This window comes from Bos javanicus, chromosome 2 (assembly GCF_032452875.1).
Source record: "Bos javanicus breed banteng chromosome 2, ARS-OSU_banteng_1.0, whole genome shotgun sequence".
NCBI lineage: Eukaryota > Metazoa > Chordata > Mammalia > Artiodactyla > Bovidae > Bos > Bos javanicus.
Genome location: NC_083869.1, coordinates 132,043,800 through 132,060,356, shown reverse-complemented (window position 1 = coordinate 132,060,356; position 16,557 = coordinate 132,043,800). Strand labels below are relative to the sequence as shown.

Sequence of the window (16,557 nt, the reverse complement as noted above, 5' to 3'; positions counted from 1 at the left end):
TTTGATCACGTAAGTGGTAATTACTCCTGGGTGCGGACAGAGACCTACCTTCTGAAAGAATCTTTTCCTTTGGCTCTTACCCCTCTTGGCAAATTGCTGCTGCTCAGAGGGTGGGCCCGCCCCCTAACTCTCCAGAGCAGGGCTCCCCGGTGCCTAAAGGTGATCAGCTCTGAGCCCTGGGATTCTCTGGGGTCAGGTTTGGGAACAGAGTCTCGCCCCTGGGAAGATCAAGCTGGCACCCCCACCCCCCACCGGCATCCTGAAGGCCCCGCCAGCTCCACTTGGCCTGCCATTCCCGATGATGACAGATAGGGACTCCGCTGGGTTCCCCCGCCTCCCCAGGCTCTGGGCCTCCACTTCCTGAGAAGCGGGATGAGCCACCCCACCCCCACTCCCCGAAGGCCCTCTGGAACTCCTCTTCCTCCCCGCTCCCCCCAGGCCTGTCTTACCTGAAGTCTGAGTCACACTCAGGCTCCTGCCACCAAGATCTGTGTTGTGACTCCCTGGCAGACAGTTTTACAACAAACACATTAAAAGCTCCCCGCACTGGAACTCCTGGATGCCGAACAGCCCAGGAGGAAAAAAAAACAAAACTCTCCCGGTCTTTCTTCAGCCAAAATCTTTCTCCGAACCCCTCCTCCCCTAAGGGCCTGCTCCACTGCGATTAACTGTCCTGAGTCCAACAAGGGGCTGAGAATTTTTTTTCATAAGGAGACTTTCTGAGCGGCAATTGGAGGAGGGCCGCAGAGTCTGGGAAGCCTGAGACAATGGAATCGGGCTGTGGGCCTCAGAGGACCAGGCTCTTCCCTCCAGCAAGGACCTGGGGACTTGGGAAGGCAAAGGTGCCAGAAAAGAGCACAGCTCCCCCTCAGTCCCGCCTTTGAGGAGTGGTGGCCCATGATGGATGGTCTGGGCATCTCATGCTGAGTGCTTCTGTGCGCTGGGTGCTGTGTTCATCCTCCCATCAACCTTTGAGGTGGGAGCTGCATTATCCCCATTTCACAGATTTGAAAACTGAGGCTCCAAGAAGTGAAGTGTGTGTTAGTCACTCGGCCGTGTCCGACTGTTTTCGACCCCATGGACTGTAGCCTGCCAGGCTCCATGGGATTTTCCAGGGAATACTGGAGCGGGTTGCCATTCCGTTCTCCAGGGGATCTTCCCGACCCAGGGGTCAAACCCGGCCTGGATCTCCTGCATTGTAGGCAGATTCCTTACTGTCTGAGCCACCAAAAACGAAGAGACTTGCTTGAATGCCTAGAGCCAGGAAGTGAAAGGAGCTGGGATTTGAATCCAAGTCTGCCCGCCTCCAAACTTTGCCTTTCACAAGACTGACTCCCTGCCAGCCAACACACCCCACCAGGGAAGCCTCAGGGAAGCGGGGAGAGCCCAACGCAAATCCAAATCCAAATCGGATGCACTTGCCCTTAGGGGATGGCCTTGCCAATCCAGCTCGTCTTTTCTGTCATTTGAGCCCAACCCACGGTGGCCTCCACACCGCCTCTTTGCCTCTCCAACCAAAGCTACTGTCCCCTCCTCCCTTCTCCAGCCAGCAGAGACAAAAAGCAAGTCCCCCCTTCCCTCCCAACCGAAGCTGAGAAAAGAGAGCAGTGAGACACAGGAACAGTTCTTTTATTGTACATTGGAGAAATAGCCCTGTGTGCTGGTTAAAGGTGCAACATACAGAATATCGAATTAAGAAAAGAGGGGACAGCAGGGTAGGGTAAGGAAGAAACCTCTTGAGGTCCAAAGTTGCAACAACAACAACAAAAAATGGTAGAAGATTTCCTCACGCAAGAGGCATTTTTGCAAATACCATGCAAAACAGGCAGCTGGTGTGCCTTAAGAGAACCCCTATAAATAACAGAAAAAGACACTCCAAGCATTCCTTTACGTGGACTCAGAGCACAGGGAAAAGAAAAGAAACCAAAATGCCTTTTGGCATTTCAAGATATTTGGCACTCTTGTGATTACATTTTTTTACAGTCCATTAAAGAGAATAAACTGACACAATATTAGAGGAAAAAACAGGCTGCTCACACAACAGACTGCAGGGAGAGGTTAGAAAAAGCTCAAGCATTTTTTTTTCTTTGCTTTTTTTATGTGTTTTTTTTTTCCTGACATATAAAATGTGTTCGTTTGCATTAACTTGGGCAAATAGCTTGTAGCAACAAAGAAACACCAGCTTTACAATTCATTTTAAAATAAAGCAAGGATTCCTTCTATGCATGATTCCTTAAAAAAGTTCTCTTCTTGTTTTAAACACACTCTTGATAACTTCAAAAGATGACCAAAATAGGATGGTATATCTATAGAGATCATTTTCTGATTTGTTTTGTACATCCAAAGATAACATAAAAAAAAATAACTGGACAGCATTTCACATCCAAGTGCACAGAATCATTTTTGCAAGATTAAATAATGTAAACATTGGGAACAGCCAAATCAGCGAAGAATGCCAACACCCCAAAACACCCGGTGTTGCTTCATTATTTAAGTGGTTCAAAATCCAGATCTATAATTGCGCAATATTCACTGTATATAAAAAGAAATGGATATTAACTTTGACAAATAGCTGCAACTGAGACTTCTTTTTATTTCTTTACATGTGTGTATATAGTGATTTCTTTAATTTTTAAAAATTTTTTTTCACTTTTATTTTTGCAAAGGAGCCCAGAGCCTTCTCCTTCTCACGCCTCATCTGTCTCCCGGCCTGACACGGATACAGGTTGTTGACTTCCTCGCGGGTAGCAAGCTAGTAATCAATTTCAAAGTGCTTTCTCTTTTCATGCTCTTTTGCCAATAACTGTTAACCGCCGGTCTCACTCTTATTCTCTCCCTTAACTCATTGTCTTTGGGGGAGTTAGACACCAGGAGGTGCCTTGTCTGTCATATTTTTCAGCACGTCATCAATCCTATCATCTTCAATAACAACTGCAAAAAAATGGGGAGAAAAGCAGAAGTGAGCGCTCTTATTTGGGCCTAGCGGGGGGTCTCCGACAGGCAGAGACGGAGGGAAAGAGAGGGAGGGGGCTCCACGCTCGCCGAACAGCCCCATCCTCCTCATCTCAGCCAGGGGTCCCCTCTCTGGCTTTCCTCTGACCCACCTCTACCCCGAGGCTGCGTCCCAGCACGGTTCTGAGAACAGGAAGCCGAAAGGGCACAAAACCCGCAGCCCTGCCTGCAGTCCGGGCGCGCACCAGCCTGGTTCTCACCCCCACGGCATCCCCACCGCCACTCATCCTGGAGGGCGCATCTCTTTCGAAAGAAGGCTCCGGGGTCAGAAAGAGGGCTGGGACCCTGCCCAGGTGCCCCGAGCGCCACGCGGGGGCAGCCAAGGCGGGGTTGGGGAGGGGGGCAGTGTTCAGAGGTGCGCGAGCCAGCGGGGACGTCAGGGGCCCGGTCACACAGCCCGTCGGGGGTTCAGGCTTCGCTGGGGCCAGGCCCCCCCCCACCCCCCACGCCCCTCCGCGCTGCCTGCTGGCGGACTTGTCCTCTCCGCACTCGCCGCTCCCGAGGTGAGAGCCTCTCTTCGCTGCCGGCTGGGGGCTCTCCCGCCTCTCCGCATCCGCCTCTCTCTCCATCTCTGCCTAGCCTGCCCATCCTCGGTCTCTCCATCACCTCCCAGCGCGACGGTCACCTGTCGAGGTCTCCAGGCCTCTCTCTCTGTGTCCGGGGTGTCGGTCGCCCTCATTGTTTCAGCGGCTCCTGCGTCCCCCCTAGACTCGCGTCCCCGGCTCGCGGTCTCCCCGGCTCTGGCTCGCTCTCTCCCGAGCTTTGTCTCGGGCTCTGCTCTTCCCGGCCTCCCCCTGCCTCCGCCCGCGGCTTCCCTCCCTGTCTCTGTGCCTCGGTCTCTCCCGGCGACTGTCGGTCTCCCTCTTGGTCCCCGCGCCTCTGGAGCTCCTCTTGGAGCCTCGCCGAGTCCCCGTCTCTCCCGGGCTTTTCCAGCTCCCGCGCCGAGCGCCCGGGCTCCGCAAACCCCCTCCCCCTGCCAAGTAACAATGAAAAGCCCCTGCGATCCGAAAGCCCCTCGTATTCCCCGCAGGAACTGGGCCTACCCCAGCAGTCCCCTCGCCGTCCCCTGGGGAGCCCTAGGACTCCCCCCCCCAACACACACACACACACACACACACACACACGGGTTGTAGATGGAGTGCAGCTGCAATTACATTGCGCAAAAGGGGGCAAGGGATAGAAATCAGAACGCAAACTTTGGCACGGTCAGGGACCTGGGAAAACCTTTCGGTCCCCTGCGGCAGCGAGTGGCCGCCACGCCCCCTGGGTGACCCCAAACGCGGATCAGGCTGAGGGGGAGGGGTTCCCAAGGCCAGCCGGAGCTGGACCCGCAGTGCGGGATCCCCCACCCCCCACTCCCCGCAATTCTGCGCGACGAGATTTTAGTGGGTCGGAACGGTCCCCCGGGTGCTGGAAACCCTAGCGAACCGCCACCAGGCCGGGGTGCCCGAGAAACGGGTATCGGGGAATGGGGCGCGAACTCACCCCGCTTGCTCCGACCGATTTGGCCCAGCTTGGGCGGCCGCTTGTTCTGCCCGGCGCCGAAGAAGTTGTTGGTGTCCTGCAGGCGGCAGGAGAAGACCTGGCCCACGTCGCCGCCGTCGCCGTAGGGGCTCAGCTTCTCGTCGCCGTAGGGCAGCACCTCCGACATGGTCGCGTCCGGGGGCTCCGCGGCGGCACCTCCTCCGCCCGCGTCCCCGCCCGCGGCGGACAGGGTCAGCGGCACTGGGGCCGGGGCCGGCCGGCCGGGGACGGCCCGCGAGCTGCGGCGGCGGCTGCGGCGGCGCCGGCGAGAGGCCCGGGGCGGCGGTGGGGTGGTGGTGGGATGGGGGCGCCGCTGGATCGGGAGCGCGCCGCCGGCCCGAGCGACCCCGCCAGCGCCCGCGGCTGCGCTGCGCTGCGCTCCGGCTCGGCGCGCCGGGGAATGCTGCTCCGGGAGAGGCGAGCGGGACTCACATCCTCGGCGCGCTCGGGCGCGGGGCTGCGGCCGGGCCGGGCGGGGCCGAGAGCCGGAGGCGGGGGGGAGGCTGTGCCGGCGAGCCCCGAGGGCGCGGGGCCGAGGAGGGCGCACCCCGGGGAGCCGGGCGGGCCGGTCCTGCGGCGGCGGCGGCGGCGGCGGCGGCGCCGGTTCGGGGAGGCTGACTGGGGAGCTGCGAGCGGCGGGGCTGCGAGGGGAGGAGGGGGAGGGGAGCGAACGAGGAGGGAGGGCACGGGGGGCGGGAGGCGGGGGTCTGGAGAGGATGCCCGGAGGGAGGGGGGAGCGAGAAACCCGGAGGGAGACGCGGGGAGAAGCGGAGACGCAGAGAGAATGGGAGGCAGGGGGACTGACCGAAAGAGACAAGGAGAGGAAGGAAAGAGAGAGGCGGCGAAGCAGGGGCGGAGGGAACGTCCAGCTCGGGATCCGAGAGGCCGGGGGGCGACAGGAGAGGGGGATCGCCAGGGAGAAAAAGGGAAGGAGGAGAGGAAGAGGGAGCAGGAGGCGGCTGGGACCCGGAGTCAGCCCGCGAGCGAGATATGCCGGTCGCGGCGCGGAGGCGAGGCCGGGGGGGAGCGCGGGGAGGAGCGGACCCGGGCCGCGGGGAGCGATCCCTGGAAGCCGGGCGACGTCACGGGGCCGCGGCTAGCTTCCTGCCCCCGCCCCCGGCACCCGCGTCCTGCCCGCGCCGAGGGGGCCCCCGGTGAGCCCCGCCCCGGCTCGGCGGCCTCCGGGAGCCTCCTCCCCGCCCGCCCCCCCGCACCCCCTCCTGCGAGTGTTTACCCGGTCCCGAGCGGGTGCGCGGCGGCTGCGCGCGGGACCAACCCCCCGGCTCTGCCTCCCGCCGGCGGCCGGGGAGGGGGGCAGTGGGGGGGGTGTTCCGGGACCGGGGGGGCAGGGGGCCCACGACGCGCACACGGGGAAGGACAGATGGATGCCGGTCTCCCTGGAGGCCAGAGACTGGGCCAGAAATCGGAGGGCACCGGCGACCTGTGGACCCATCTCCCCCGCCGGCGCCAACCGGGGAGCCCCTTGCCCCCATCACCACGGGACCACTTTAGACTCTCGGGGCTCGGCCCCTTGGGCCTCGCACTCGCCCTGGAAGGCCCCGCTCCCTGCCGGGGCTCTGGACTGGGGCCGCCGCGGGGCCTCGGGGTGGAGGCGGAGGTGGGGTGGCCCCGCCTCCCCGAGGAGAGGGGAGCGCCTCATTACGCCGGGCTTGCCCGGGATGCCCGGCATGCCCGGCCCTTGGCGCCCGCTGCCTTCTCTAGGGACGTCCCGGGCCTCCAGCCCTCTGCCCTCGGGGACCTCCCTTCCAGCAACAGCCAGGGGAGACACGGCGGCTTCGGGGCTGAGGAGCGGGCTCTGGATCCCGGGAAGGAGACACGGGGGCAGCCCCCAGAGGCCTGGGAGGCGTGCCTGCCTCGCAGATGGTAACTCCGAGGGGGGCAAGGTGCGTGAGAAGGGCTCGTTATCCTCACTCAGAGTCAACAACACCTGCCCTACCCCGGGAGACGCCTTTAGCAGCAGAGCCAGCCTGACCACCGAAAGGGGCGGCCGTGCCAAGGGCACGGAGCATGATGAGAGCAGGGCAGGGGAACACATTGTGGTCCCCCGAAGAGTGTCAGCTGGCTCGACCAGCTGCACTGCGAGGAGTCCCACCAACAGCCAAAGGGCAGCCTCAGCTTCACTTGCCCCTTAAATCTAGAACTCTGGGTGGTTTTAGTGCTAGAGGGGTAAAGGGGCTTCCTGAGAGGGGCCAGTCCAGCCCCCTCCTCAAACTGTGTTAAAAGAGAGACTGGCCTCCCCAGGCCAGACGCCCAGGGAGATGGAAAGAAGGGGTCTGAGAACCTGGGATGAAGATGCAATAGGCATGGCCTTTGGACTCAGGCCTGAGCTTGAATCCCTGTCCTGCCATTGGCTCGCGGGGTGACTTTGGGCACGTCACATCCCCTCTCTGAGCTTCCATGATCTCAGCTATGAAATGGGGCCTGTGGCTCACTGGCTGCTTGTGTGCCTCACAGGACCGTTAGGAAAATAAGGTGACATCAGGCTTCCAGCGCCAGGCCGAGCGTGAATGTGCACCAAACACTTGAGAGATGACTTAGTGAGAAGGAACAGTAGCACTTCATTCATTTCCACTTCAGAGCCCCAGAGCTGGAAGGATCCGTAGAGAGGACCCAGTCCAGTCCCCTCGTTTACAGACCGGGAAATGGAAGCCCAGAGAGGGTCAGGAACTTGCTCCAAATTTCCCGGCTTGTCAATGGAAGAAGCCGCAGGTCTCTGGCCTCCTTTGCTTCGCTCCACAAGCCGCCTGTCTCCATTCATTAAGGCTTTACTGAGCGTCTGCTCTGAGGTTCGCACCAGGCCAAGCGCTGGAAGAGAAAACAAAAGCATCAGAAGTAGGATGATGGTTAAAAGAAGCTCTTAGTCTTGTATCAGGCTTTCTCTTCCTCCCCTACCCCCCAAAAGCATCCTCACAGTCGTTATTGACCTTGCTTCTCAAAATAAACACATTTTGAGACAGAAAGAGGAGACAGTACATCCCTGTTTAACTGTTCACAGAAAGAGCATGAGTGACTTGCCAAGGTCACAGGCTATAGTGACGGAACCAAGAGAATCCACTTTTCCCAGATGTGACTCCAGGTCCCCACAGTGGACACCCCGCAGTGGCGACCGCACTCGGGGCTGGGACCACCCTGCTTATCTCATATGCCCCCGGTTCCTTCCTTATGGCCGAGAAATAACAAAGCAGTGTCCATGCCGAGCAGCTACCACAGTCCCACCGTTCGGAAGATTCACGGAAAGGCGCAGAGAGGGCTGGTGAGTCCGGGCACGCACAGCGGGTGAGAGCAAAAAGAGGAGCCATCTGTCTGTATGTTTAGTCGCTCACTGGTGACTCTTTTTGCATCCCCATGGACTGTAGACTGCCAGGCTTCTCTGTCCATGGCATTTCCCAGGCAAGAGTGAGTTATTGTCTCCTTCTCCAGGAGATCTCCCCGACCCAGGGATCGAATCCACATCTGCATCGATCAGCAGGTGGGTTCTTTACCACTGAGCCACCTGGGAAGCCCGATGTTTACTTTGCCTTGTTCCACATAAGGTGAAGGGGGCAGCATCACACCTTCCAGGCTCAGTTGCCACACCCTTACTGAACCACCCATCCCTCTCAGGCACATGGCGCTTTGCAGTCAGAAAGGTGTTTCCATGACAGTTCCCTTCATAGAGCCTCCCTTTAGCCTTCAGAAGTGGCGGGGCCAGGACACGCAGGCCCATTTGACAGATAAGGTTCCTGGAGGTTAAATGATGCCTCCAAGAGCACACACACGCTCTTCGAGAGAAAGTGTGAATCAGTATGGAGCTCCTCCATCCCTACGCCACCGCTCCCCAAGCTGTCTCCATTTCAAAGGCCTCGCTGGGTCCTCCATTTGTCCAGCCTTCCGTAGGCCATTGCCTTATTCCTGAGCCCCACACGCGGAGGCAGACATGTACCCTGGGTGTCCATCCATCCCTGCCTTGCCCGCCAAAGCCGAGCGGCTGGCTCTGAGCCAGATGTCCAGAGCTGTGTTGAAGACGCCAGGTCCAGATGGAGGAGAGACCAAGTAAGGCAGGAGTGGAGGCCCCTTCGTGCACCACCCATCAAGGAATCCTGGTCTACCGCAGCAGTCCGGGGTGAAGGGAGCGGCCTTCACGGGGGCAAGCCGAGTTCAAAGTCCTGCTCGTCATCTCCTAACTCCGTGGTTATCTCACCTCATGGCGCCTCAGTTTCCTCACCTGTCAAACGGGGGTAATAATTATTCCTACTTGGTGGCTTGTTCCAGGGAAGGAGATTATATATGTATCATGTGCCTGGCACACAGTAAGTCCTCAGTAAATGGAGTTATAATTATTAGCTATTGACTCTCTTTGTGACTGAAGAAGCTGATTCTCTCCTCTAGGCCTCTAACTCTGCATCACAAAATGGGAAACTTGGAGAAAATCACATTTTTTTTTTTTTCAGCTGCAAAATCAACCAGGTCTGTCAAATCTAAAGTAGATAAAACCTTGCTTGAGGCCAAGGCGGGGGCTTCCCCCTCAAACCTCATCTGAAAGCCCGTTCACCAAACCCTGGGGCTCTGCAAACTGAGAACCACAGGACAGGGACCATGTCAGCGAGCTTCTTTAGCACAAATCCTCCGCGGTTAAAGATGCGTGTTTGCAAGGCCTGGCCGTGCCCTGAGCCTGGCACTGGGGTCCGCAGGACAGAAAAAGAGAGAGCCAGCTCCAGACGGGCCCCAGCGTCAGATGCTCTGCCTGCCTTTGCTCCCTGGTTCCCTTCCCCTCTCTCCTGCCCAGATGGGGAAACCAAGGCGTGGTCTGCAGCATCAGAGAGTAACCGGGAGACTTAGAGAAGAGGGAGGCTCCAGGATGCCTCAGCCCTGGGGGTGGGGACTCTCCTGGCAGCTCAAGCGCAGGTTCCCGTGGGGCGGAGCCTGGGAATGCTGAGCCTGATGGGGCTGGCTAAGACCCTCGATGGCCCATCAGGGAAGGCTGGGATGTGGTGCTCCCTAAAGGCCAGAGGGTCACCTCCAGAGACGCCAAGAGCCCTCCCAGCAGGGGACCACCCCTCTGAGCCAAGGCTGGATAGACACCCATGTTGCCTCCAGCCTTCTCACCTTGGTGACTGGAACCTGGTGCCGCCCAATCCCCACCAACCTTGAAAGGCTGGGCCTCTGCTGCCCATCCCCCTCCCCACACCGTGCATGCGTACCAAGACACACACACATGTGCACAAACAGTGAAAAAAAGCCTGGTAGCCTACTGTGCGGAGAAGGCAATGGACCCCACTCCAGGACTCCTGCCTGGAGGATCCCGTGGATGGCAGAGCCTGGTAGGCTGCAGTCCACGGGGTCAGGAAGAGTCGGACATGACTGAGCGACTTCACTTTCACTTTTCACTTTCATGCATTGGAGAAGGAAATGGCAACCCACTCCAGTGTTCTTGCCTGGAGAATCCCAGGGACGGCGGAGCCTGGTGGGCTGCTGTCTCTGGGGTCACACAGAGTCGGACGCGACTGAAGCAACTTAGCAGCAGCAGCAGCCTACTGGGGGCGGCTCAGAGCTAGACTCAAGCAACAACCCAGGAAGAGTTCACTCACCTTTCCTTCATTCAGCAAATATCTGCAGAGGATTTTCGTGACAGCCACAGTCCTTCCCTGCAAAAACTCAAAGAGTAGTGGCTTCTTTGCTTTGCTTTGTTTAATCACCAAGACCCTTTCTTCAAATAAAATCCTACAGGGAACCTCAGTAAATACAAAGCAGATAAAGGGCAAGCTGCTGGGGAGCTAAGGGCTCAGGACCCACCTTCTAGGCCCTTCAGCCTCCCCAGAGGGTCTCCAAAGACCTCCCAGAGTGCTAGAAGGCTCTGCACGAAACTGCCTCTAGAGTTCGTCTGGTCCCACCACCTCCATCACAGGCGGGGGAGCCAGAGCCCACGGTGGGGACTGGACTCCTGCCCCGAGTCTCACACCCCTGCCCGTCGCCGCAGCTCAGAACAGTATCCGGAGGGGACCTCCAGCCACACACACACAATCAGTCACAAAATAAGAGGGCTCTTTGCAACGATGAAGTCTGTTGTGTTCCTTTAGAATAAAAAGATCAGAGGGTAATTTTTTAAAAGGTTTTATTATACCAACAACCCGGCAAAGTGAGAGTCCCATGGGCTCTTCAGGAGAATGTCAGAAATGGTGAGGACGGGTGGGGGCAGCTGAGGAGCCCAGTTTCACCAGGAGGTGTGGGGTGGGGGGTGGATTACTGGTGTCCTGACTGCACTCTCCCTGCTCAGCCACTGTACATCCTCACACAGAGGGTGGGAGGGCTGGGGGCAGGGGTGGGGTGGAGGTCCTCGGATCTCTGAGAGACCAGCCCAGAACCAGCAGGTGGGAGGTGCTGGGGCTCCGCACCATCCTGGGGGACAGTTGCCTCGCTCAGGCACAGGCCAGGAGAGCTGTGGCCGTGTCTGCGTGACCCTGAGCACTGCAGACAAGCCCAGGGATAACCGTAGCCTAGCAGACAGACGGTGGGGATTCAGGAGGCTGGCATCCGTGGTCTGGCTTCAGCACCTGGGCTCTGAATATCTAACCAGGCTTCTGAGAGGCCTGAAGTCTCCTGACGCAAGAGCCCCTGACCCCACCAGTGGATGAGCTGAGTAAACCGTGACCGCTAACGGGGACTAAGGGGCGCTGACCCCACTGCATTCAGAAAGGGTAGGCCTCTGACCACAGTTTGGTCTCTGGGAAGAGCTTCCCACACCCCGGGAACACATATCCACACTCAGTAATCACAGAAGGAGGCTGTGATTACCCTCTCTCTCTTGTGTCATCCTTAGGGGCTCTGAGGTCCAAGAAGTTGAGTGAGGAGCCCAGAGCAGTACACAGGACCTGGAGAGGCGGCGGGTCTGAGTCCGGGCCAGCCTCTCAAACGCTGGGTGATACTGCCTCCCTGCGGACGCCTGGGAGTCAGGCAACCCAGGACAAGCCTCTTCTAGTCTCTGCACCTCGTCCCACCCACACACCGAGGGGAGAGAGGTTATGGTCCAAACGTCTTGCACACGGAGGACCCCCTCTGGGACTCGACTGAAAGAGATGGGTTCTCCTTCCCAGATGCAGAAAACTGTGTATGCAATTTCCAGCGGATTTCTGAACCGCAAAGTTCCTCCAGATAAAGAACACAGGACTGGATCCTGTAAATGACTCTCCCCACTGGTGTCCTGTAAAAACAGAAGAGCTTGTTTATACCTTAAAGCCAGGATCCTCACCCTGACTCTCCCCTAAACCGAGGGTCAGACCTATGGGGACTCAGCTCTGGGAAGAACAGTGTGACCATGGGCCTCTGAGCCCAGACTCCCAGCAAGGGCCTAGGTGCCGCTCTGGCCTCTCGGGTTCCCACATGGTGTTACTCAGGTACATCCCCATCCGACGGATGCAAGGTCATTTGGTGTCCGTGACAATCTGGGAGGTCGGCAGGACAGAGAGGGATCTTGGCCCACTGCACGGTGGGAAGGAGTCAGCCCCAAACGAGGAAGGCGAGCTGCCCAGCTGGAACCAGAGCCTGGGCCAAGAGCCCAGGCCTCCCGACAACCAGCTCAGAGCTCTGTCCGCTGGACCTGGTGATGAGCGAGTGAAATGAGGGGAAATCAGCAGCTCAACCCCAGCTCCACCCCTTCTTACCTGCACGGCCTCCCAGCGGTCACTTCGCTGTCTGAGCCAGATTTCCTCTTAGTAGTACAGTGGGGGTAACCAGATAAGCCTCATGGGGACACTGAGGGTCAGGTGAGGTGCTGACTGGGTGCCTAGGACGAGACCTAGTGGGGCAGCTGCCCAGCGGTCAGCTCCACGCAGTAAGTCCCACTGCCTGGAGCCCTCCAGGGCCTGCGAGGGCAGAGAGAGGGGCTTTCTCTTCCTAGGAACTCCTGGGTAGTAGGAAGGGCAGCAGCTGGAGAAGCCAGGGCCTGGGCACAGAAGCCCTCCCCACCCTGCCCTGCCAGACCCTGGGCATCCAGAAGAGGAGAGACAGGTCTGGGAGGGGAGGAGCCTGGTGCAGGTGAGAAAGACGCAAAGAGAGACAGACTCACAGAAGCAGATGGAATCCAACAGAAGCAGAGAGACTAAAAAAGCCCAGAGAGGAAGACAGATCCACGGGAAGAGGAAGAAACTCGTTCACACACTCAAAGGCAAGAGGCAACAGGGTAGACGAGAGGCGGGTCTGTCGAGTACAGGAGTTGACACTTCTGTCTCTTTGCAGAGGAGGAGACAGAGAAACTTGATACCTAGGCAAGAGGGCAGAAGGCAGAGACAGGACAGAGGAGAGGATGGCAAGGGAGCAGGCCAGGCCGGGAGAAGCAGAATTTCTCCACTGAGAAAAAGCTTCTGGGGAGGAAAATCAAAAGCTATGCCATGCAATTTTTTTCAGCATCCTTTACTGGTGTGAAGTCATCTGGGTATTTTAAGAATATGTGATGCATTATGCATGTCTTATTTTTTTGTTGAAAGAAATCATGGTTAGTATATTTAAAGATGTGAATGCCTGGAAAATTATAGGGAGGGAAATGTGGGATTTTTTACCCCCCTCTGAATTTTCTGGGATTCTCAGTATTTTCACATCTGCACCCTGCTTCCTGGTGTGTTGGGCAGACAAAGGAACTAGAGAGAACATTCCTGCTTGTCCCCTTCCCAGCCTGTGCCCAGCTGCGTCTGGTGTCAGCAGCCCCAGGTCCTTCTCAGGCTCTGTTCTCAGGCCTCTTCTCCAGCCCCCAGGAAAAGAGAAAATTGCACCCGCCTTTGGAAGCGCCACCTCAGTGTCGCCTGCAAGGCCTCTGGCAGCCGCAACCATGGGAGCACAGCGCCACCTGGAGGCCATGGTAGAAATCGCAGCAAGAGAGGAATCCCATCACAAGCCCTGGGGCGGCGAAGGGCAGGAAGAAACGCACATTAAGGGCCAACGTACTGCAAGCACGAATGAAGCCCTATCTGATGAAACACCTTAAATACTAGGGAAGACCGTCGCGGGGTGGGAGGCCTGGCGTTATGGCCATGTGGACATTTATATTGGTGTGTACCCCGTCTCCGGCCTGGAGACCATTCAGGTTCAAGATACAAGGTATCTGGTGCACTAGGGGCTTAATAAGTGCTCGTGGAGTTCAGCTGAGGCCCTCCAGGGTCACAGCCCAATCCAAGAGGAATCTGGATTTGAGTCACCGAAGGTGAGGCCAGGGCTCTGGCAGGAGCAAAGCGTAAAGGTCAAGAGCGGAGGGCCCTCCCCAGGCCGGGGCAGCTCCTGGGACCGTTGCCAGCGTCCCTGGCTCGGCCCCATGTGACCCACGCTCGGGGAAGGGAAATGCCAGGTCCCTCGGCTGGCATCTGAAAAACAATAAGGCAGCAGCTGCGAGAGAAATGACTAATGAGCGCTCTGGGGAGCAATTCAGGACATTGTACATGGAAACTTATCTCATTCAAAATTGATCAGCTATCACTCTCTAATTAGGGAGAAAATGTGCTGATCTCCCCGGCTTTCCGGGAACATGGTCCTGGGGCCGCGGCAGGCAGCCCTCGGGCCTCAGATGGCAGCCCCGAGAAGGGCTTTGAAACTGTCACCCTGCGGCCTCGCTCATCCACTCGCTATGTCTCAGACAGGCCAAATAGCAGAACTGGATGGAGCCTTGGAGAGCTTCTAATCCAGCCTGCTCCTTTTACAGACACAGCTGAAGCTCAGGGAGGTTGCACCACTCCGTGGAGATCACAGAGCCACAGAACCCGAGAGAAAGTCAGCTCCCAGCCCAGACCATTTGCCAGCAGGCAGCAATGCCGGCCCAACTTCTCCTGTCTGGAGCCCTCACAGCTCTGGGCAGCTCACTGTACGTGGTGTTCTCTTACACAATGCATTGCAGCTCCAGGCACTCAGAGACACCCCTGCCCTTGTTCTTTACAATCAGGCCATGACCCTTACCTCTGGTCCAAAACCCAACTCCCACAGGCAGCCTTCCAGGATTACGGGCCCATATCCATCATCTCATTCACCAGTTTACTCATTCATTCCATGTACATTCCATGTACGTTCCATGTACCCCAGTAAGAGCTGGGGTTCTGGAGTCAACGTGCCTGGCCTTAAATCCTGTCTTTCCTGGGTGCTTGAGTGAGATACTTGACCTCTCTGAGCCTTGATTTCCTTTTGCTTAAAGTAAGAATAATATAAACACATAGCTCACAGTGAAGATTAAGTGACATTAATCATGTCCATTCCTTTGCAGGCCCTTAGCAAAGAGCAAGCCCTAATGTGAGCTCTAATTAGTGTAGAGTGACAGCCTAAAAAAAAATCGTGCTGGAGCAGAAATAAGACACCGTTCCTGCCCAAGACGTGGGCAAGATGGCTCAGAGAAAGAACAGGGGAACTGGATAATGGAATATCAGAGGAGGGGCACCTAACTCCACCTAAGTGGGGAGGGTCAGGAGAGGTTTTCTGAAGGGAACACCTAAGGCTGAGTTTTAAAGGGTGAGGAGGTGAAGAAAGCAAGCACCTAAGGTGAAGAAAGGACTAGAATGCCAGGGGCAAGACTCAGCAATGGCAGAGGCAAGGAGGCAGGAACGGCAAGTGCGCTTAATGGCGCTCAGAGGCTCAGGGTGGCTGAGCCACAGGTGAGAGACAGACGGCCGGGGAAAGGCCTGGAGGGATGGCCAGGGGCTGGCCCACACACCTCCATGTGCCTTAGGGGACCCAGGGCTTAAGCCTGGAGGGGACAGGGAGCCTGGGGACCTTCCAGGCTCTGCTTCTCCCCAAGCAGAGAAGGCGTGTGGTCAGACTGGTGTTTCTCATGGATCATTCTCAGCTCTGTGGATGGATGTTCTCTGCTAGACTCCCCTTCAGCAAAGATACCCTACCCTTGGTGGCTTCATTTTGAACCGTCAGGGCATCTGCTCTAACTAGGCCAATCTCAAAGGCCCTGCCAGCTACAACATTCTGTGAACCAAAAATGCTCCAACAGCCATCACCCATCCATCTGTAGGGCTTATTCGTTTTCAGACAATCAGGCCACTTTAAAAGACAACACCGAGTGCTTTGAGGGCAGAAACTGCGCCATATTCATTTCTGAATCCCCAGGCACAGAATACACATTTAGCTGATGTTTCTGGGATGAATAAATGCCCACCAAGGATACCAAAACTTGACAGCTCTTCCTCTGAGCAGCCCCAAGGCCCTTGGTGCTCATCCACATCAGATCTGTCCGCATCCAGGCTAGGACCTGGGTTGCAAAAGGTGTCAGTTCACCCCAGTTTGTCACGTTGCTTGCTGTTTGAATTTTCCATCATAATTCTGAATGAATTAGGCCTCCGAGGACCTGCCTTCTGGCTCCTCCTCCATCAGGATAAGCCTCAACCTGCGGTCTTAAAACCAGGGGTGACTGGTGATTCTCAGGGTGCTAACGGCTTCAAAACCACTGTGCGCCGGTAACATCCACTTGTCTGTCTGACACTTTTCCTTCTTAGCCTCTCAGGTTCAGTGTGACTTAAAGGGAAAGGGCTTTCTGCTCAGACCTTGATAGCTTTGAGCAAATCACATAAGCTGCAAAAAGGGATGATATAGCCTCCACTTCCAGTTCACTCTAAAGCTAAAAAACACACCTGATACCAGGAGAGCCCAACACTGCCAGGCTGGTGATGATGTGTGGCCATCGGTAAACTGTAACCCCACCAGGAAGTTCTCATTGGTACAACGGGGTTTACAATGCTCACTTTGTCGGACTGTGAGCATCCACCCATATCAAGGATCTCGCAAAGAACTTCAAAACACCAGGAGCAATTATTCAAGACCATCCTGGCTGAATGCTGTCTGCGTCGGATTCAAGTGGCTGGGCCTAAGGGTTGAATTGAAATTCACCACAATCCCATGGTTAGTCCCCCACCACCAGCTTCCACGGGCTTCCCTGATAGCTCAGTTGGTAAAGAATCTGCCTGCAACGCAGGAGACCCCAGTTCGATTTCTGGGTCAGGAAGATCATCTGGAGAAGGGATAGGTTACCCACTCCCATATTCTTGGGCT

At 57.0% G+C, this 16,557-nt stretch overlaps 1 protein-coding gene across 1 annotated transcript; it reads right to left on the bottom strand.

Annotated features, from left to right (window-relative positions):
- Window positions 1-1,611: 1,611 nt before the first annotated feature.
- Window positions 1,612-4,800, bottom strand: CAMK2N1 (calcium/calmodulin dependent protein kinase II inhibitor 1). The gene is made up of 2 exons (XM_061394384.1): window positions 4,498-4,800; window positions 1,612-2,931 (listed from the first exon to the last, which is right to left on the bottom strand). The coding sequence occupies exons 1-2, from the start codon at window positions 4,661-4,663 to the stop codon at window positions 2,861-2,863; spliced, it is 237 nt and encodes a 78-aa protein (XP_061250368.1). The 5' UTR covers window positions 4,664-4,800; the 3' UTR covers window positions 1,612-2,860.
- Window positions 4,801-16,557: the final 11,757 nt, after the last annotated feature.